Source organism: Lotus japonicus, chromosome 4 (assembly GCF_012489685.1).
Source record: "Lotus japonicus ecotype B-129 chromosome 4, LjGifu_v1.2".
NCBI classification, from domain to species: domain Eukaryota; kingdom Viridiplantae; phylum Streptophyta; class Magnoliopsida; order Fabales; family Fabaceae; genus Lotus; species Lotus japonicus.
This window is the reverse complement of record NC_080044.1, coordinates 70,611,086-70,632,839: the sequence shown is the minus strand read 5'-3', so window position 1 is coordinate 70,632,839 and position 21,754 is coordinate 70,611,086. Positions and strand designations below refer to the sequence as shown.

The following is a 21,754-nucleotide window of genomic DNA, read 5'->3' as shown; positions in this document are numbered from 1 at the left end:
TTGTTTATTAATTGTTTTCATTTTACGTGCACTTTAGGTTTTTGAGCCAACAAAAAAGAAAAAAAACAGGAGTAATGATATATACACACCTCATTTTTAAAACACTTCATTTCCACCTCTTTTTATTTCTATCTCTCTCCTCTTATCATCTATCACATCTCATACTTTCTCTTTCTTACTTTTTTCTTTCTTCCTATCTCTCTCCTCATTCCACCTCTTACACCTCAAAAAGAGGTGTGTATGTATAATTATTCAAAAAACAGCGATGTTGTGGTGCACACCACGAAAATGTCCAATTGTCCATCGCCAGCCAATACCATTTCTCTTGCTTCCAAGTGACCCCACCCACCACTCAGCTGAGCAAACAAGAGAAGAAACCTCAATTTAAAAATTAAATTTATAGATTTTGATTAAAAAAAACAACACATGCCTAGAGTTAAAAGCAACTATCAAATATATTGATTCAACATTTCATTTTTAAGTAGCTAGTTAGATGTTTGATTTTCAAGCCTTATAAATAAAAAAACTCATTCGTCAATTTTTCACCATTTAATGTGCTAACAATGAAACTATAAATCAGTTTCACGGCTCTTTTATAATAGAAAAAATTCATTGGTCAGCTTCTTATGTTAAGTGAGCTGACATGGAGACGAATAATTACTTTCACAATTAGTTATAGATATTGAATAAATAAATCTACATAGAGAAAGTAAAGCTAAAAAATAAATTGGGTTAATGGGTTCTATATATAAGGAAAAATGAAGGAATAATCATCTAGTGTCTTTACTACAGTACCTGTCCTCATATTACCTCATTTCTTCAAAAAGCATTTTCCAGAGAGAAAGAGAAGAGACTCAAGACTCAAGTCGTTCCAGAAGAGACGATAGCACCATCTCTCTCATCGTTTATCGTTTTCTCCAGCTTCTAATTTTAGCGTCTGAATCATCGTTGAAACTCGGAAGCTTCCGTTTCTCTACTCTCCGATCTGACTCACCGAGTTCGGATGAGTTAGACCACCGTACCTACCTGAGATCGCACCGCATTAATCGCCATGGTAAATTCCGATTCACCTCGCCGTTGATTCATTGATTGATTGATTGTTGCTTTACCTTTGACTCTTTTAGCTGCTTCGTTGAATCTGTTTTTACTTCGAATTTTTTTGAATTTTTTTTTGAAATTCTCTTGTACGGTTGATTGTGTGTGATGCGTTTGAGGGTTTGATTGTGTTTCTGCTCTAGTTTTCTGGTGTTTGGATTTTCTGATGAATTTCGCGTTTCTGGTGATTATAGTTATGGTGTCGATCCATGCATTACTCCAAAATAATTAAAAAAAAGAAAAATCAATGGAGTTTGGTTGGGGAGAGTGAGGAGGTGATAATAAGATTGGGATGATACGATTGATTCGGAAGCGGTAGGGTACTACTAGATTAATTTAGTTATGGAGTTGCGCTAGTTACTACATAGATAGTGCTAGTGGCATTTGCAGGAGAAGAAAGAAGGGTTGATACTTGTGGCTTTAAATTGTGTTTGTGCGGTCGCCGTTGTGGCCACTGCAATTGCTGTCACTGTGTGAATTTATTTTATGTTTGCACTTAATATGACCTACCATGATTGGCCTTCAGAATTCCATAACCCGCATGTTTTTTCATCAGTGGCTCAATACTATCCTAAAATCCCTCTTCCTGTTGAAATTCTCTCTAAATCTACTGAATAATGGAAGAGAAAGAATGAAGAACAATATGTGCGGGGAGTTTGAGCACTGTTGTAGTGTGATGAGGCCTGTTGTGCCTACTTGCTCCCTCTGCGTTGCGGAATTTCATGTGATTTTGAAACACTCTTGCAATTGCGGTGTGATGTGGTAGCCGTAACCATCATATTTGCATAGCGTTATGTGGCAGTGTGAAACCATGCTGGTATTAGATTTTGGTATTTCCATAATCTTGTAGAAAGTGTTTTGAACTACGTATCAAGGTAGGATTCTTTTCTTGTAAATGCTAAGGACACGTTTTTTTTATAAATAAACTTAGCCAGGGTGATTTAGTACCAAGAAGAATGACAGTACTAAATGCGTCCTACTTAAATACAAGAGATTTTATATATGGTCGTTTACTAAAATTCTGAATAGATTAGGATAAAGTTGTTCATTCATGGTGGTGTTTTCCGCTGTAAAAGTTGTAAATATATCATCAAAACATAGAGTTAGGTCAAACTTTCTTTTTGGATCTTGACTTTCAATGGATTGACAGCTATTTACTAAGTCTATCTACACAACATGCTGATGACTAAGAGTTATGACAATAACTTAGGTAAATGCTAACGCTGTTGTTTGTCTTCACACATCATAGCTTTTAATTTTTTGTTTGATTTTGTTCTCTCTTTTTTATTGTCAATTATTTTTATTAGACTAAGACGAAGTTGAATGGTATGCATACTCTTGTGGACTAAATCTTTAGGGTTGGCATTGCCATTTATGGCCCACGGCCAGGAGCACATTTGCTTGCATTCATTTCTTCTTGCTTCTTCTCAACAACTTGGTTACATATGCAGCTTTTTTAGCTGTAGTTACTTACTGCAAACAACTACTTTGTATCCCATTTTCTTATGTCGTTGGGAATATTAGCCTCAATGTGAATTATATAGATTGGCAATGCTATGTTTTTTTAACTACATGTTTTATAAAATGTTTATTTTCGGAACTAATAAATTGTTTGTGGTGCATACTATGGAATAGCAGTAATGTTTATCTGAATTAACATGTTTGCTTTGGATATTCAATATGTTTGTCTTTGCAGTCTGCACCAGTGAATATTATTGTTGGTTCTCATGTCTGGGTTGAAGATCCAGCTCTAGCATGGATTGATGGAGAAGTTACTAAAATCAGCGGTGAAGAAGTCCATGTTCGCACTGGGAATGGGAAAACAGTGAGTCAAACTATCTGTACCTCGTATGTGTGAAAAATTGTTTGCATACATTCTTTCTTTGGTTTTTTTTGTTTTCGGTTATTGCAACTACTTTTCTGTGACTCCTTTGAGATTATAGCAGGGTTAAATCACTTTTAGGAATTATCTAAAAAATTTAATATACAATGCAGTTCTGTTTAATTATGCTATTTATGCTTATTTTATATCTTTAGTTATGGAATGGTAGCTTTGACTAGTAATTTAACTAGAGTCAGTTGTGCACTATGCTTACTTAAATGATTTTTCACAGGTTGTCAAAAATATCTCAAAGGTTTTTCCCAAGGATAATGAAGCCTCTCCTGGAGGTGTGGATGACATGACAAAATTGTCATATTTGCATGAACCAGGAGTTCTGCACAACTTGGCAGCTAGATATGAACTCAATGAAATCTATGTGAGATTCTAAATTTTTTATCATCTCATTTAATACTAAAAATGTGTAAGTCGAGTAAAGAGTAGAAAACTGTAAATAATACAATCACGCTATCCATCCCCGTTGCAGACATATACTGGAAATATCCTGATTGCAATAAACCCATTTCAAAGGTTACCACATCTATATGATACTCACATGATGGAACAATACAAAGGAGCTGCATTTGGAGAGTTGAGTCCCCATGTTTTTGCGGTTGCAGATGTTGCATACAGGTGACTAATAGATTTCAATATCATTTTTTTATGGATTCTTTTTGTATGGTTTATTTATGTCCATTTTTTATGTTTATGTCAGGGCAATGATCAATGAGGGAAAAAGCAACTCAATCCTGGTTAGCGGTGAGAGCGGGGCCGGTAAGACAGAGACAACAAAAATGCTAATGCGATATCTTGCATACCTTGGTGGCCGATCTGGGGTAGAAGGACGTACAGTTGAACAACAAGTTCTAGAAGTATGATGTAGCAGAATTTTTTGTTTGTTTTGGATGCAATATTTTTTACCACTATAACTTTTTGTTCCTTTATACTGTTTCATATTTATTTCAGTTTTGTTTCATATGTAAAAGTGTGGAAGCTGTTTTCTCATTCTTGCTTCTGTATTAATTACTTTGCAGTCTAATCCAGTTCTTGAAGCATTTGGCAATGCCAAAACAGTTAGAAACAACAACTCAAGGTGAGTGTTGAAAGCATTTGGCAATGCCAAAACAGTTAGGCAAAGTGATTGTGACTATGTTACTTCTTAGAAAAAACTGCAATAGATCAGTTCAGTTTGTTGCTGGCTAAAATTTATAAACTCTCAGAAGCGTGGGCTTCTGTTGGCCAGCGCTATGTCGCACTAATAAGTTCACAATAATTTTTTTTTTTTTTTTTTTCAAATTTGATATATGAAGTCCTTGTCTAATTCCTCCTGATTTTGAGATGCAGTCGTTTTGGGAAATTTGTTGAGATACAATTTGACAACAAGGGAAGAATCTCTGGGGCTGCTGTACGGACTTATTTGCTTGAGAGGTCCCGTGTTTGTCAAATTTCAGATCCTGAAAGAAATTACCATTGCTTTTACCTTCTTTGTGCAGCACCAGCTGAGGTAAATGTATTATTTCTTGATATTTAAATGCTCCCTTATCTTTGTCATGAAGATTTGGTCTTGTTATAATATGTTATATTTAATCACCATCACTCTCTTTTGTAGATAAAAGAGAAGTATAAGCTGGGAAGTCCTAGCTCCTTCCATTACTTAAATCAATCTAAGAGCTATGTGCTGGATGGAGTGGATGATGCAGAAGAATATCTTGCAACTCGAAGGGCAATGGATGTTGTTGGAATCAGTGAGGAGGAGCAGGTTAGTCATCCTGAAACCTTTTTGATAATAAAATGGTTTTTTTTTTGAAGTTGCTTGAATGATATAGCTCTGTATTTCAGGATGCAATTTTTAGAGTAGTTGCAGCAGTTTTGCACCTTGGAAATGTTGAATTTGCAAAAGGAGAGGAGATTGACTCTTCTGTCGTCAAGGATGAGAAATCTCGGTTCCATCTGAACGTGACTGCTGAACTTCTTAAGTATGCCCAGCATAATCCTTTTATGCATGCCAAATGCATTACTGCATCATGACTTTGTTGATATTCTGTATACTTTTAACATAAAATTATTATAGGTGTGATGCTAAGAGCTTGGAAGATGCATTGATTCAGCGTGTGATGGTAACACCTGAGGAAGTTATTACACGAACCCTTGATCCTGTTGCAGCCATCGGTAGCAGGGATGCATTTGCTAAAACTATTTATTCCCGTTTGTTTGATTGGTAATGAACCTTTAGTACTACTTGTATTTATGATATTGCAAACACTACAAATCCTCTTTCTTGCATCAATGTGTTCAAAGAAAGAAAGGACGCTAGGAAGGATCTATAATCATATGTATTATAAATGGTACTATAAGCAATTTCAGGCTTACTAAAGGACTGTGCATTCACATTTAGATTTGAATATGAATTGTGAATTTAGTCTGTCAGTTACAAATATTACATTAGAAATATGATAATCACATTTATACTTGAAAATTGAAATAACCTCACCGTATCACTGCAATTATTTTTGCTATCGGTAGTCTTCAGGAAAAGCAAGTAATTGGACTAGTAACTGTATAGATTTCCTTTCTTCAAGGTTTCAGTATCTGACAAATTATCATTATTTCTGTCAGGCTTGTGGAGAAGATTAACAATTCAATTGGCCAAGATCCAAATTCTAAATCTATCATTGGAGTTCTTGATATCTATGGGTTTGAAAGTTTTAAGTTCAATAGGTGAGCTAATAATTTCATCTTGCATTCAAGCTGTAGTTTTAGCCTTGTTTGATGTATCTGATAAATTTATTTAACTTAGTTTTGAGCAGTTCTGTATTAATTTTACAAATGAGAAGCTGCAACAACATTTTAATCAGGTTTGGTAATTTCTGGTACGATTTGTGATCCATATTCTACAATTTTTCTCCTCGATAATTGAAAATTTACTTACTGAACAATTGCAGCATGTCTTCAAAATGGAACAAGAAGAATACACCAAAGAAGAGATTGATTGGAGTTACATAGAGTTTGTTGACAACCAAGATGTTTTAGACCTAATTGAGAAGGTATTTTACTGTTTCTTTTTGCCTCATGATCAATAAGTATGAAATGTGTGTTTTTAATGCGTAGCCTGTAAGATGTAATATTTTCTTTAGTTATATGAACACTGCCTTTGTTCTCGTTCACCAAAAGTTAAGATAATGATGATTTTAATGCTAAATCTTTTGCAGAAACCTGGAGGAATTATTGCACTTCTTGATGAAGCCTGGTATGTGTCTGGCAGTGATTTCATGTTGATCTGAAGTTGCTTTTAAGTTAGATAGAAGCTAGATGTATTACCTTTTCTGAAACTGCTTTCTTTCACTATCTTAGTTTTATGCTTGTATGCTATTTCCAGTTTGTTGTAATACTTAATGTCAGGCATTGCTTGAACTCTGTAGTTTTGGTTGGACTCATATTGGCCTTGTTGTGTTACACAGTATGTTTCCTAAGTCTACACATGAAACATTTGCTCAGAAGTTGTACCAGACATTCAAAAACAACAAGCGGTTTATCAAACCTAAGCTTTCCCGGACTAGTTTTACCATATCTCATTATGCTGGGGAGGTAGATATTTTCGGTCCTTTTTATTACATGTTCCATTTTATGACCTTTCATTTTTTTTATTAAACTGTAACTTGAATATTTTGTTTTACTTTACTTATCTTTTAAAATTTGTTTCCTTGCCCAGGTGACATATCTGGCTGATTTGTTTCTTGACAAAAACAAGGATTATGTGGTAGCAGAGCACCAGGATCTGCTGATAGCCTCAAAATGCTCATTTGTGGCAGGTCTGTTCCCCCGTTCTCCAGAGGAGTCTTCAAAATCATCAAAGTTCTCTTCAATAGGATCTCGCTTTAAGGTATTATTAACTTCTGCAACTCTTTTCTGAGCTCTATTGTATTTCATTATTGCAGTCTTTAACATTCTCAGGTTACCCGGGACTTCTGTTATTAGTTTTACAAGTAGTGAATAACAAGTTTCTGAAAAATGCAGTTACAACTTCAATCTTTGATGGAGACCCTAAGTTCAACAGAACCTCACTATATCAGATGTGTGAAACCAAATAATGTTCTCAAGCCTGCTATTTTTGAAAATATCAACATTATCCAACAATTGCGCTGTGGTGTGAGTATATCATTCTCTTTGTTTTTGTTATCTTTATATGATGAGCATAGAAGGAAAAGTTACTTTGGCACGTGTTTACTTTACACGATGATTCTTTATATCTTTGTTTTTGCTTTAGGGTGTCCTCGAGGCAATTAGAATAAGCTGTGCTGGATATCCTACAAGACGGACTTTTTATGAATTTCTTAATCGATTTGGTGTCCTTGCCCCTGAAGTTCTGGATGGAAAGTAAAGCTCATCGCCTTTTTGTGCTGTTTTATATTTGTTTTGGAAAATGATTTTTGTTTTTTTTTTTAGAGCAGTTGCTATTTTATCTATGGTTTAACCATAGTCTTCTCTTGCTTGCATTCTGTCTCCATTTACTTTTTAATTGTTTTTAATTGTTCCTTTTCAGCTACGATGACAAGATTTCATGCCAAATGATCCTGGATAAAATGGGCATGAAAGGCTATCAGGTGATTCAGTGCTCCCTATAATTTGATATGTTGATGGTGATGTATTGAAGGGTCATTTTTATAAACGAGGATGTTGAAACTATTTTCCTGACTAAATGGCAACCTGCATATATGTGGTATTTTTGAATTGCATTTTAGAGAAGTGCTAGCAACGCTCTCGTTTAGACATGCTTTATTGGGTGAATTGTGTGGGCCCCATTAAATAACTTGGCCCCTGTCTACTTAGTAAGAACTGCAGCATGAAGTTGACCACATAATAAGGCGATGTTTGAAGTAGTGTGTTGCTGACATTTTTCTTGTTTTAACACGTACACGGTGGTTAATCCACTTCTGTGCATCTGCTGCTGAAATAATTTATCTAATTAATTAAGAGCATGGCATGATGTTGAAGCAATAAGATATAAGAAGACCCAATGTCTGAAGAAGACCCATATGCTATTATGCTATTTCATGTCCATTCGTTCGATCTCTATAATTTCTATATGGCTTTCAGCGTCTGCTGAACTTCCGCAATTTTTTTTTTGTTTCATGATTATTACCTATTGCATGTAGTAACTTATTAAACTATATGGAAGTCTATCCTAAGAATGTATTTTGTACACTATCAAAACAAAGATTTTTTATGGTTTACCAGATAGGCAAGGCAAAGGTTTTCCTAAGAGCAGGTCAGATGGCTGAGTTGGATACAAGAAGAGCTGAGGTTCTTGGAAATGCAGCTAGAATCATCCAGAGGCAAACACGTGCCCATATTGCACGGAAGGAATTCGTTGAATTGCGTCAAGCTGCAATTAGTTTGCAATCTATGTTGCGAGGTATCCTTTGTCTTCTGTTAATATGCTTGCTTTGATTTTTTGTTTCTTAGCTTGAGAACCGTGGCCTTATCAGCATGTTTGGATTAGCTTAATTTAAAAACCTTATCAGCATGTTTGGATTAGCTTAATTTAAAAAAAAAGGATTTTTTCTTCATTTTTTGGCAGATTTTTTTAATTATAATATCTTTTGAATACAGAATTCCAAACACATTAAGTTAATCTATCATCTTAAGCAGTAAATCTTCGTTTGTACTAGTTAGATGTGTCTGCTGGATAGGTTCAATTATCTTTCAATACATTGTAGATTGGCAATCTGCTATCGGTACATTTATGTACATCTATGAGTACTGATAGATGTTGATAGATGTAAATAGCTTTAGCTGCTGACTATAAATATGAAATGCGAATCTCAAATCTAAAGAGAGTTAATGTTTTAAAAATTACAGGTGAGCATCAGTTGTTATAGACATAATGAAATGCTAAAATTTATATCATTGTGGTATTCTCATTTGTATTGACATAACGGCTCAAAAATTAAATGTAGAAAAAATAGTAAAATGCAGCTAGGACCTAGGAATATCCTAAGTGTTCATTAAGTGTCCGACATTAACATGTGTCCTATAAGGGTAGAACTATTGTTTTAAACTTTCCGTGCTTCCTGGTTGCTAATGTAAATGATATTCTCTGAAATTGTTCCTCACTTCCTCCATGGACAGAAGGGCTTGGACTACCAATATGCATAACTACCAAATCTGAAGTGACACTGAATGTAGTAAAATGACCCATGGTCTACTAAGCCTTTATCACCCAACGTGAAAATGACCCATATGCTCCTTCGCATGAATAAGTTTGTAACTAAAAGGAAATATGGACATACTTACAAATTTAAGTCTTGTTTCTGGTTAAGCCTATTGCATATTTGTCCCTAGTTGGTTTTAGTTCATGGTATTCCAGAATTCTCGTAGCATTAAATCATTTGGGATTTTCACCTAAATTAGGTTATCTTTCTAGTGATTTGGTCTACTGTATAAACTATTTATCTCAAGACGATGCTAATAGTTCTTATGATGCTTTTCAATAAAAAATAGGAATTTTGGCACGTAAGCGCTATGAGCAGTTGCGACGTGAAGCAGCAGCTCTGAACATAGAAAAGAACTACAAAGGATACATTGCCAGGAAATCATACTTAAAAGCACGATCGTCTGCACTTATATTACAGACAGGTTTAAGGGCTATGAAGGCTCGTGATGAGTTTAGATTTAGAAAGCAAACGAAAGCTGCAATTCACATTCAGGTGCTTTTTAGAGTTAGACAGTTAATTGAGAAAAGGAAACCACACAACCTTTTCTGCTAACCTTACTATAATGATCTTTTCTGTTAATGTCTTCAGGCTCATTTGCGTCGGCATATTGCATATTCATATTATAAAAAATTGCAAAAGGCTGCAGTTGTTACTCAATGTGGTTGGAGGAGCAGGGTTGCTAGAAGGGAGCTCAGAAAGCTTAAAATGGTCTGGATGATACTTTCTCTTTTGGTCTTTTATGATGTTTTTGTAATATTGTGCACACGGCATCTTGCTTTATAAGAAGTTGCTAAAAGAGTTGTATTTTGTGTGACTGCATCCAGGCTTCAAGAGAAACCGGGGCTCTTAAAGAAGCAAAAGACAAACTGGAAAAACGTGTTGAAGAACTTACGTGGCGTTTGCAAATTGAGAAGCGCTTGAGAGTAACTTCATTATCATATATTTAAATATATATTATAGTTGCCATTTTAATGGCTGGTTTAAATGTTATGATTTTTAAATAAACTTATGTTTTCTAACCTGTTACAGTCTGATTTGGAAGAGGAAAAGGCACAGGAAATGGCTAAGTTGCAGAATGCTTTACATGCAATGCAAATACAAGTTGAAGAAGCAAATGCCAGGGTCATCAAAGAGCGTGAGGCAGCACAGAAAGCCATTGAAGAAGCACCTCCAGTAATTAAGGAGACTCCTGTTTTAATTCAAGATACTGAAAAGATTAATTCTTTATTGGCAGAAGTTAGTAATTTAAAGGTAAGCAATCTTTGATTATATTGATGATACACCATCAATTTAATAATTCATACCATTTTCTGATACAAATAATTTGTAAGCTTCTTGCGGGAAAAAATGTTTAAAAAGGTAAATGACGGCTTTCTTTTACTAAATCAGTGAACTAATGCTTCTGCTTTTTAATTTTTAGTTTTTTAACCTTTAACTTTGTTCCTGATTGATTCTCTCAAATTAATATCCAAGGAGTCTTTAGATTTCATTACACCATTCCAAAGATATTGATGAATATTTGCATGATTATATGTTGATGGCTCATCCTGATATAGTAGTTTAACTAAAGTTGTAGCTATCTAGATTCTCTGTTATGTACATTCTCTGATAATTGGATGGATAGTATTGATATTAAACTTCAAATTTTAAATACTTTCCTTCATAGAAAGAAGGGGCAAAGAAAAGGGTGACAAAGAAAAGAAATAATATTTATCGTTGTGGGGGTCTTATGACAACAGAGCACTTATTGAATCCCCTCATTTAATGTCTGATACAGGAATTGTTGTTATTGGAAAGAGAGGCTAAAGAAGAGGCCAGAAAAGCTCAGACTGAGGCTGATGCTAGAAATGAGGAGCTGGTTAAAAAAGTTGAGGATTCTGACCGCAAAGTGGATCAACTCCAAGAATCGGTTCAGAGGTTAGCAATGCTTGAGGAGAAAAGACATCTATGTTGTTTGTCAATAGTCATTCAATTGTGTTAATCTGCTCCTTGCATTGTCACATACAAATGAATGAACTTTTTTTGTGATGACAATGCAAATGTTTTTTTATAAGCATGACAATGCAAATGTATAGTTGAAATATTTGGTAATATTATTGATATGAAAAACTGTACAGGGATTCCTCTTCTTATAGAGGGAATTACATAATGTGATTGATCAAAGTCAAAGAAGGAAATCCTTGACTAAAGAGAGAATTAGGGAGAATGAATGAAAATAAGAAACTACCTAAAATAAACTAAGTACAAACAGGAAACAACATAATTATATACAAACAAAAATATAACTGCTAATTAAGAGCATTAAATGCTCTATTTCACAGTCTGTTGACACTCCCCCTCAAGCTGGCCTAAAGATATCCTCCATAGACAGCTTGCTAGTTATGTTGTCAAAGGATTTCTTGGGTAATCCTTTGGTTAGGATGTCTGCCGATTGCTCTGCAGTGGGAACATATGTAATACAAATCTGCCCACTTTCTATCTTCTCTCTGATGAAGTGTTTATCAACTTCGACATGCTTGGTCCTATCATGTAGGACCGGGTTGTGTGCAATAGATATTGCAGACTTGTTGTCACAATAAAGCTTTATTGGAGGAGAATTGAAAACCTTTAATTCCTGTAGAAGCTTTTCCACCCATAATGCCTCACAAATTCCATGAGCAACTGCTCTAAATTCAGCTTCTGCACTACTCCTTGCTACAACGGTTTGTTTTTTACTTCTCCAACTAACCAAGTTTCCTCCAACAAAGGTGCAATAGCCTGATGTTGATCTTCGGTCTGTCACACTCCCTGCCCAGTCTGCATCAGTGTAGGCTTCTACCTGAAGGTGCCCACGGTTTTTATAAAGAAGCCCCTTCCCAGGTGATCCCTTCAAGTATCTTAAGATTCTAAAAACTGCCTCCAAGTGTTCATGACCTGGTGCATGCATAAACTGGCTTACCATGCTTACAGCAAAGGCAATGTCTGGACGGGTGTGAGATAAGTATATTAGCCTTCCCACTAGTCGCTGATACCTTCCTTTGTCCACCATATTTTCTGTTTCAGCTGGTTGCAGCTTTAAGTTGGGCTCCATGGGTGTTTCTACAGCTTTGCATCCAAGTAATCCTGTTTCTTTTAAAAGATCCAGAATATACTTTCGCTGGTTCATAAAGATACCTTCCTTTGATCTTGCAAACTCAATTCCAAGGAAGTATTTCAATGGGCCAAGTTCCTTTGATTTCAAAAACTTTAGCAAGTTTCTCCCTCAGATTTTTGAGTTCCAAGCTATCATCACCTGTCAGAATAATATCATCAACATATACAATCAAGATAGCAACCTTATTATCTGCTGAATGTTTATAGAACAATGTGTGATCAGCTTGGCTTTGGATATATCCAAGCCCTTTTACCACTGTTCCAAACCTCTCAAACCATGCTCTTGGAGATTGCTTCAGCCCATATAATGACTTCTTTAGTCTACACACCTTATTTCTTCCAAGTTCTTCTTCAAATCCGGGGGGAAGACTCATAAACACTTCTTCCTCTAACTCCCCATTCAGGAAAGCATTCTTTACATCCAATTGATGTAAAGGCCAGTTGTAACTTGCAGCAAGGGATATAAGAATCCGAACAGAGTTAAGTTTAGCAACTGGAGCAAACGTCTCTTGATAGTCTACTCCATAAGTTTGAGTGAACCCTTTTGCCACCAATCTCGCCTTGTACCTCTCTACACTTCCATCGGCCTTGCACTTAATGGTAAATACCCACTTACAACCCACCTGTTTTTTGTCACGTGGCAGGTCTGTTATTTCCCAAGTTTCATTCTTTTTCAGTGCACTCAACTCTTCTAAGACTGCTAAATTCCAATTGGGATCATCTAGTGCTTCCTCAATGTTTCTAGGCACAAACAGATCTGTTATTTTAGAGGTAAAAGCTTTGTGATTCGGTGAAAGATTTTGGTAGGAAACATATTGGGAAATGGGATGGTTTGTGCTAGATTTTTCTGATTTTTGGGTGCAGGTTCTGGTTCCTTTTCTAATAGCTATGAGTAATTCAATAGTAGAAGTGAAAATGTCAGTGTTACCTCGAATTTCTTGTGGTATTCTTACTTGGCCTTCTTCCGGGATTTCTGGTTGGCTTGGTGCAGAGATGATGGATTGGTCTTTGGTCCTTTTAGGATACTTCCGAGTATAAACATGGAACTCCTTTTTTGACTGTGGTATTTCTTTCTCTGTTTGGGCTCCACCTAAGTCTGGCATAAGATTTTCTTTAGAAATTTCAGAACTTGTTTCCACATGTTCTTCCTTGTTGCATTCATCAATAAAATTTGTATTCTCTGTGTCTACAATAGGAATGGGCAGCGGTTCATGCAAAAAATTGTCTTCACTCACATTATTATTCTCCCCCTGAAGGGAATTTTTTTGAAAAAAAGGTTGATGTTCAAGAAAGGTAACATCCATGCTAACACAAAGCTTCTTTGTGATAGGATTAAAGACTCTATATCCTTTTTGGTTTGGAGAATAACCAACAAAAATGCATTTTTCTGCCCTTGGGTCTAGTTTGGACCGAGATGTGGAAGGTTTATGCATAAAAACTGTACAACCAAACACCTTTAAAGGCATATCAGTATGTAATCGACATGCTGGAAAAATGGTTTTGAAATTTTCCAAAGGTGTGCGATAATTCAACACACGAGTGGGCATTCTATTTATAAGATAGGCTGCTGTTAGGACAGCATCTCCCCACAAATACTTTGGAACATTACTCTCAAACATAATGGCACGAGCTACTTCAAGGAGATGTTTATTTTTTCTTTCAGCGGTGCCATTTTGTTGAGGAGTATTTGGACATGTCGATTGATGCTGAATGCCTTTATTTTTCAGAAACTCATTGAGATTTTGATTGAAGTACTCAGTTCCATTATCACTCCTCAAAATGGAGATCTTTGTATCAAATTGAGTTTCTACCATTTGTGAAAAACTTTTAAATATATTAGGAACTTCATATTTTTCATGCATAAGGTAGACCCAACACAACCGGGTGTGATCATCTATGAAGGTTACAAACCACCTTTTTCCAAATTGAGTTGTAATTTTTGAAGGCCCCCAAACATCACTATGGATTAAGTAAAAAGGTCTAGATGCATGATAAGGTTGAGAATAATAAGGAGCTCTTTGATTTTTTGCAAGAACACAACTTTCACATTCAAGAGAAGAACAATTAACATTTTTGAATAAATCTGGAAACAAATGCCTAAGATATTGAAAATTCGGGTGCCCTAGTCTGTTATGCCAGAGCATTATTTGGTCCCTAACAGAGGTGCAACTCATACCACAAAGACCCTGAGCTGCTTTATTTCTGAAAGTATCCTCAAAGTAGTAAAGTCCATCCTTCATCTTAGCATTGCCAATCATCTTCCCCGAAATCCGGTCCTGAAAAACACAATGAGTGTCAAAGAATGTCACACTGCAATTGGAATCTTTGCAGATTTTGCTAATAGAAAGAAGGTTGCAAGATAGTTTGGGCACATGTAAAACTTTTCCTAAGTCAATGTTATTGGATAAGGTAATCTTCCCCTTCCCTGCAATTGCAGAAAAAGAACCATCTGCAATTCTAATTTTTCCATTTCCAGAACAAGGAGAATAGGTTTTAAATAAAGGAGAAAGGCTAGTCATATGATCTGAAGCACCTGAATCAATGATCCATGGTGCATGAATATTTGAGGTGCAATTAAGGGAGCTAGGGGTAGAAAAATTACCTGTTTGTGCCACAGAACCACTAGGAGTACCAGATAAAAAATTAGAATTTAACAACCTTATGAGTTCCTCAACTTGTTCCTTTTTCAAGGAAGTCTTTTCTGCCTCATGAGCTGTAGGGAAAGATTTTTGATTTTTAGGACCTGACTTGCCACCCTTTAGATGTGCTGGCCTCCCAATAATTTTCCAGCAACTTTCCCGAGTATGACCGGGTCTGTTGCAGTGATCACACCAGCGGTTTGAGAAGTTCTTCTGGTTAGTAGAAGTCTTAAGGGCAGCAGTTTCTACAGCAAGAGCATTGGTCTCAGAAGGAGGTGCATCCGTTTTGGTCTTTCCCATCATCACACTTCTGCGAGTTTCCTCTCTTCTAACTTCAGCAAAGACCTCACCCAATGAAGGTAAGGTTGCTCTCCCAATGATTCTGCCACGAACTTCATCTAGCTCTTCATTCAGACCAGCAAGAAACTGAAATATTCTACCTTCTTCCACGGTTTGTCGATGGTGTTTGGCATCCTCTGCAGAGTTCCACTTGTAAGTGTTGAAGAGATCTAGATCCTGCCAAACTCGCTTCAAAGAGTGGAAGTATTTTGTCACGTTATTACCTCCCTGCCGAATTTCTCTGACTTTCAAGGTGAGTTCATAGATCTGAGATTTGTTCTCAAGATCTGAATACATTTCCGTGACACTATCCCATAGCTTTTTGGCTGTGGAATAACACATGTAATTGCTGCTAATGTCCTCCTCCATGGAGTTTACCAGCCATGTCATCACCATGGAGTTTTCAGCGTCCCAAACAGCATATTGTGGATCAGCAATATCTGGCATGGGTTTCTCACCAGTGAGATACCCAAGTTTTCCTCTGCCACGAATATACAACTGGACAGATTGGGACCACCGGAAATAGTTCGACCCATTGAGTCGAAAAGTGGTGATTTGGACAGAATGAGATTCACCGAACAGGACTCGCTGCTCCTGCCTTGGAGGCACAGAATGAGATTCGCCGAACAGGACTCGCTGCTCCTGCCTTGGAGGCTGCGAGACTTTGGGAACCACAATCTCCTCCGTATTCTGATCATCGCTGGCTGAGGAACTGTCAGCCATGGATGCAAATCAGATGCGCAGAGATCTTTGCTCTGATGCCAAGTTGAAATATTTGGTAATATTATTGATATGAAAAACTGTACAGGGATTCCTCTTCTTATAGAGGGAATTACATAATGTGATTGATCAAAGTCAAAGAAGGAAATCCTTGACTAAAGAGAGAATTAGGGAGAATGAATGAAAATAAGAAACTACCTAAAATAAACTAAGTACAAACAGGAAACAACATAATTATATACAAACAAAAATATAACTGCTAATTAAGAGCATTAAATGCTCTATTTCACAGTCTGTTGACATGTATAATATTTCAAAAAAAAAAAAACAAACTGAGTTTTAGATATGAAACTTGTTAGAAGTCCCACATTGGCTAGAGATAGAGCATAGATAGTCTTTATAAGGGTAGTGCAAACCTCAACTCTTGAGCTAGCTTTTGTGGTTGAGTATAGGCATCCCAATTTCTAATAAAACTTTCACGTGCTTTTGCTTAGAAGCTTAATCTTTTGAGATCATTGGTTCTTTCCATGGTGCGAGAGTCTTTTTGACCTAGTGGTCTAAAGTTGAAATTAAGCATAATGTAGTTGAGCAGCCTATTCATCTGCTTCAAGGTCAAAAGGCCCGTTCAGAATGTTAGATATAAAACTACTCATGTGCTTCCACCTAATAGTTTAAGGTATTGGGACATGTGGTTCATGACACAGCCTACAACAACAACAAAAGCCTTATCCCACTAAGTGAGGTCGGCTATCATGACACAGCCTGAATATATATATATATATATATATATATATATATATATATATATATATATAATTTCTATTTTGACTTAATATAATTTTATTGTTCTGTCCCTTAACCTACAAGTCCTCGAAGAATTACTACTATGGTAGTTTGCCTTTCAATTATAAACCATTCTCTTACATATGTTCTTCATGTGTGTGTGTGTGTGTGTTTTTTTTATACCTTTGGAAGCATAATAAGTTCTGTTTTACCTTTCCCCACTAATAACCATATATACCTGCCTTAATATAGTCTAATTAAAATTTTAAAATAATTCTACACAATACAGATTGGAGGAAAAAATTTCCAATGCAGAGTCAGAAAATCAAGTTCTTCGCCAGCAAGCACTGGCTGTATCACCGACTGCAAAGTCTCTCTCTGCAAGACCAAGGACAGTGATTATTCAGGTAACGAAAACAAACACGAGGACTCAAGTCAACACTACAGTATATGAAGAGAGATTAATGATGCAATTTTGTGTATGATATGCAGAGGACACCAGAAAATGGGAATGCTATTAATGGTGAAGCAAAAATTGGATCTGTAAGAGGACATTGTTGTTTATTATTAACATATATTTGCAATATATTTCGGGAATTGAACATTTTGTCTAATTTGTTAAATTCTTATCTTACCTTATACTTCTCTCAGGATATGACTCTTGCTGTGTCCAATGTACGTGAGCCAGAATCTGAGGGAAAACCTCAAAAATCTCTCAATGAGAAGCAGCAAGTGAGTGGCTTCATAGATGCATTGAACAATCTGAATCTGAACCTGTCATAGATACATCAAAGTTCCTTTCAATTTAAATATTTTTTCCTTCATTTTCTTCTTGATCACTCTTTAAAAAAATTCATTCGCTGTGTCAGGAAAACCATGACTTGTTGATCAAGTGCATATCACAAGATTTGGGATTTTCTGGGGGAAAACCTGTGGCTGCATGTCTCATATATAAATGCCTTCTTCACTGGAGATCATTTGAAGTTGAAAGGACAAGTGTCTTTGACCGTATCATTCAAACAATAGCTTCCGCTGTTGAGGTAAGTTAACTCTTTTGGATTCCCTGTATATTATTCATGATGCAGTGCTGAAATTACGTTACTGAGTGTGTGTTCTGCACCATTGAAGGCCCAGGATAACACTGATGTATTAGCCTATTGGTTGTCTAATACATCTACTTTGCTATTGCTACTCCAACGCACTCTCAAAGCAAGTGGAGCTGCTAGCTTAACACCACAACGGCGGAGAACAGCATCATCTTCTTTGTTTGGAAGAATGTCCCAAGTATGAAGCAACTGCATATCCTTTCTTAAAAAAAGTTATGTGTTATTTGGATTTCATTTATATTCTTACAATTTGGTTACCTTCTGTGATTTTAGGGGCTTAGGGCATCTCCTCAAAGTGCTGGGTTGTCATTTATGAATGGTCGAAATCTTAGTAGACTGGACGATTTACGACAAGTAGAAGCTAAATATCCGGCACTTCTGTTTAAGCAACAGCTTACTGCCTTCCTTGAAAAAATATATGGAATGATACGAGACAACCTGAAAAAGGAGATATCTCCATTACTTGGACTGTGTATACAGGTAAAAGAATATCTCTACATTTTATGAGGGGGAATGACAATCAATTTTTTTAGAAATTTTCATTCTTGAAGAGGCTTTAGCTATACGTCCAAGAATCATAACCAATATTGGTACGAATTGAATAAAATGTAAATTGTTTATAGAACATGTGACACCCGGGGCATTTGTAAAGGACACACTGTGCCAAGAATCATAACCAATATATTGACTGCTGAAGATTGATGACCATGAAAGGAAACCTTTCCCTTTCATCTGCTAATCACACCTGAACAGGACTATCTTCTAGTTTCATGTTAAAAAAATTGTGAAAAAGTAATTCCTTAAAAATCCTTAGTTGGTTCATGTTACTTGAGGGTTATACCACCCAGTAATTTATAAGCTTAATTTCTGGGTGTATTTATTTATTTTATCTTGTCTTTATGATAAAACAACTGCAGGCACCAAGGACCTCACGTCAAGGTTTAGTAAAAGGCCGTTCACATGCTAATGCGGTTGCTCAGCAAGCTTTAATTGCTCACTGGCAAAGTATCGTGAAGAGCTTAAACAATTATCTAAAGATAATGAAAGCAAATTATGTGAGTTTCCCTCACAAGGTCTGCATTTCTGTTGTTTGAATATGATCTTAACCTTCTAGAATTCTCGTTCAACAGGCGCCTCCTTTCTTGGTCCGTAAAGTGTTCACTCAAATATTCTCATTCATCAATGTTCAATTATTCAACAGGTAACCTGTCTCCCCATTTCGCAATGCATGTCATATAGCAGAATGCATACATTTTTATGGACCTAATCTGATCATCTCTGCAGTCTTCTGCTGCGTCGCGAGTGTTGTTCATTCAGCAATGGGGAGTATGTGAAGACAGGTTTGGCTGAATTAGAACAATGGTGCGTCGAGGCAACAGAGGAGGTCAGTACCAAGCAACTATTTCAGATCTCTTACCTTTTTTTTGTTTTCATTTTTTAATCTTCACCTTAATCTATTGAATTTGTGTGTAGTACACGGGCTCAGCTTGGGATGAACTGAAACATATCAGACAGGCTGTTGGATTTCTGGTAAGAATCACTATCATACAAATTCAAATTCAACCCAATTCAGTATTGATATCTATCGGGTAAATGACTGGCTCTCTTTCTTCTATCTCAGGTGATACATCAAAAGCCCAAGAAGTCCCTGAATGAAATAACAAAGGAGCTTTGCCCTGTGGGTCCCTTTTTTTTTTTTCCTGTTAACTATTTATGAGTTCATACTCCGCTCTTATTCTCTTACTAAGTATAATGTTTTGGTGTAACAGGTTCTCAGTATACAACAGTTATACAGGATAAGTACCATGTACTGGGATGACAAATATGGCACTCACAGTGTCTCTACAGACGTAAGTTAACGTTTCTAATTTTTGTGTGTAAAAATCTGGCTTCTCTGCAGTCATCTGGGAATTTGAGCCGTTGCCATCTAATCTGCATCCAATGGCTCAGATTCTGTTACTTCACTCCCTGCATCTGTGTTTTAATATTTTTGCTAGTTCCTGATTGTGCGCAGGTTATAACGAGCATGAGAGCTATGATGTCTGAGGACTCTAATAATGCTGTCAGCACATCTTTCCTATTAGATGACGATTCGAGGTACGGTGTCAACTAAAGCCAACAATTTAATATTCCATGCTTCTCCTGGTCTTTGCTGTAGTAGTTCTTAAATCTTTGAATTTTGGATGCAGCATTCCGTTTTCGGTGGATGACATTTCCAAATCAATCCAACAAGTAGAAGTAGCTGACGTGGATCCTCCTCCGTTGATACGTGAGAACTCAGGATTCGGGTTCTTACTAGCACGCTCGGAGTGATGCTCATAATCAGTGATTATTGCTTCTGATGCTCCTCCATTGTGGCTATCCCTCGGGCATCGCACAAAGATGCAGGTGCCAAGCTGTGCATATAATTTCTTTGCCATCACGTGTATAGTATATTTTTGCCAACTCAGGCTGCTAATATTGGTGTGTTGCCTGGGTTTATTCATTTTCACTCCTCGAGTTTCATCAACAAGAGGGGTTTTGTTATGAAGCCGCGTCACAAGTCACGTGACAAAAGGCGATCAATGTCAGGCAGGTGTCCAGGCACTTCTGTCACACCTGCCCAAGGTTATTTTCTCAAATTTTTTTGTTTTCATTTGTTATAGGTGGGTGCAATTAGTGACTCCATGTACTTTGTAGGGCATGTTTATTTCTTGTGGTTGCTAGTTGTGTTTTCTTGTGCAATATTCTTTTTATTTTCTTTTCCAAATTTAAGCATAGGATAGTGTTTGTTTATTTGTTTTGAACGTCTGAGTTATAATGAAAGATGACTCAGTGCACATGTACAGACATTAGATCATTTATTTGAGTTTCATTTATTTTTTTAGCTGTATCTTGATACATGTAGAAATCTAAAAGCCACTCAAAGGACTTGTCTATATTTCACAAAATGATCATCGTTTCATTTAATTAATAGCGATGACTAAACCGTTTCATTAAGAAATTAGAAATTTATACAATAAAAACCCGAAGGCAGAACTCTTTTAAAAAAATAGGTGCTTTCCTTAAACGTCATTAAATTGAAAAGTGCGATCATGACTTTTGGCTCTTTTTTGTTTAACTTCGAGCTCATTCTTTAGCAATAATAAATAATATTAGCTTTCCTTAGTAGACATTTTTTGCGTTGTGTTTTTTAACCTAAACTTGTGATATAATGTGAAACACGGTATTTCCATGACCATAACTAAATGCATGTTTGAATTGATTTTAAAGGGTGTTGGCTTCGGTGAGACAGTTGAAAACTGCTCCATCGTGGTGCAGTTGAATAGTAGTCGTTGGATAAATAAATATAAAAATGGACGATCTAGATCTATTACCGGGTAAAGGTATTAGAATTGTACTACAGGTATTGAATAGAATGTATAATATTGCATTTTAACCCTAAGGCTATTATATGTTAAACCAGAAACTGGAAAAACAAATTTGGTCAAATTCTTTTGAAATTGTAACAGAAGGATTGAACCACGGTGGAGGAAGCTGTCGTATGGAGACTATGGCCAATTGGCAGCAGCGTCTCTCCTCATCGTCTGCTGGAGCAAGATCTGATGCACCTGTCATTACCCATGTCACTCCATCAAGAGCTTATCTGAATCCCTCCTCCACAGGCTTTCCTCTTGCTCGAGGAACATGAGATACAGGCTGGATGACCCACTGAAGGACTCAACGGTGCTGCTCATGCCATTCGATGTGGGCCTCTGCGGGTTACTGATATGATGGTGGTCTTGAATTACACCGATGTGGTTGCCGACGACGTAGAAGAAGGGATCTGCGGTGGCAGCGTCATATGCACGCGCCGCTTCCTCTGCA

The 21,754-nt window shown here is 36.5% G+C and overlaps 1 protein-coding gene across 1 annotated transcript; it reads left to right on the top strand.

The window, feature by feature from the left end:
- Positions 1 to 784: 784 nt before the first annotated feature.
- On the top strand, positions 785 to 20,774 carry LOC130711027 (myosin-17-like). Its single transcript, XM_057560462.1, has 39 exons — positions 785 to 1,054; positions 2,792 to 2,920; positions 3,210 to 3,353; positions 3,462 to 3,607; positions 3,690 to 3,846; positions 4,009 to 4,067; positions 4,319 to 4,478; positions 4,584 to 4,733; positions 4,814 to 4,950; positions 5,046 to 5,192; positions 5,591 to 5,692; positions 5,772 to 5,829; positions 5,917 to 6,018; positions 6,184 to 6,221; positions 6,433 to 6,559; positions 6,684 to 6,854; positions 6,989 to 7,120; positions 7,239 to 7,348; positions 7,515 to 7,575; positions 8,210 to 8,387; positions 9,476 to 9,681; positions 9,778 to 9,897; positions 10,014 to 10,112; positions 10,219 to 10,440; positions 10,967 to 11,106; positions 17,092 to 17,209; positions 17,295 to 17,345; positions 17,454 to 17,534; positions 17,672 to 17,842; positions 17,931 to 18,086; positions 18,182 to 18,388; positions 18,826 to 18,963; positions 19,039 to 19,109; positions 19,193 to 19,292; positions 19,382 to 19,438; positions 19,530 to 19,586; positions 19,678 to 19,758; positions 19,923 to 20,005; positions 20,098 to 20,774. The coding sequence occupies exons 1-39, from the start codon at positions 1,052 to 1,054 to the stop codon at positions 20,219 to 20,221; spliced, it is 4,593 nt and encodes a 1,530-aa protein (XP_057416445.1). The 5' UTR covers positions 785 to 1,051; the 3' UTR covers positions 20,222 to 20,774.
- The last annotated feature ends 980 nt before the right edge of the window (positions 20,775 to 21,754 follow it).

Excerpts from the sequence above, each read along its gene's own strand:
- LOC130711027 (XM_057560462.1), top strand. Across the intron at positions 5,693-5,771 it reads GAAAGTTTTAAGTTCAATAG|TTTTGAGCAGTTCTGTATTA; the intron begins GTGAGCTAATAA and ends TATTTAACTTAG. Across the intron at positions 18,964-19,038 it reads AGATAATGAAAGCAAATTAT|GCGCCTCCTTTCTTGGTCCG; the intron begins GTGAGTTTCCCT and ends CTCGTTCAACAG.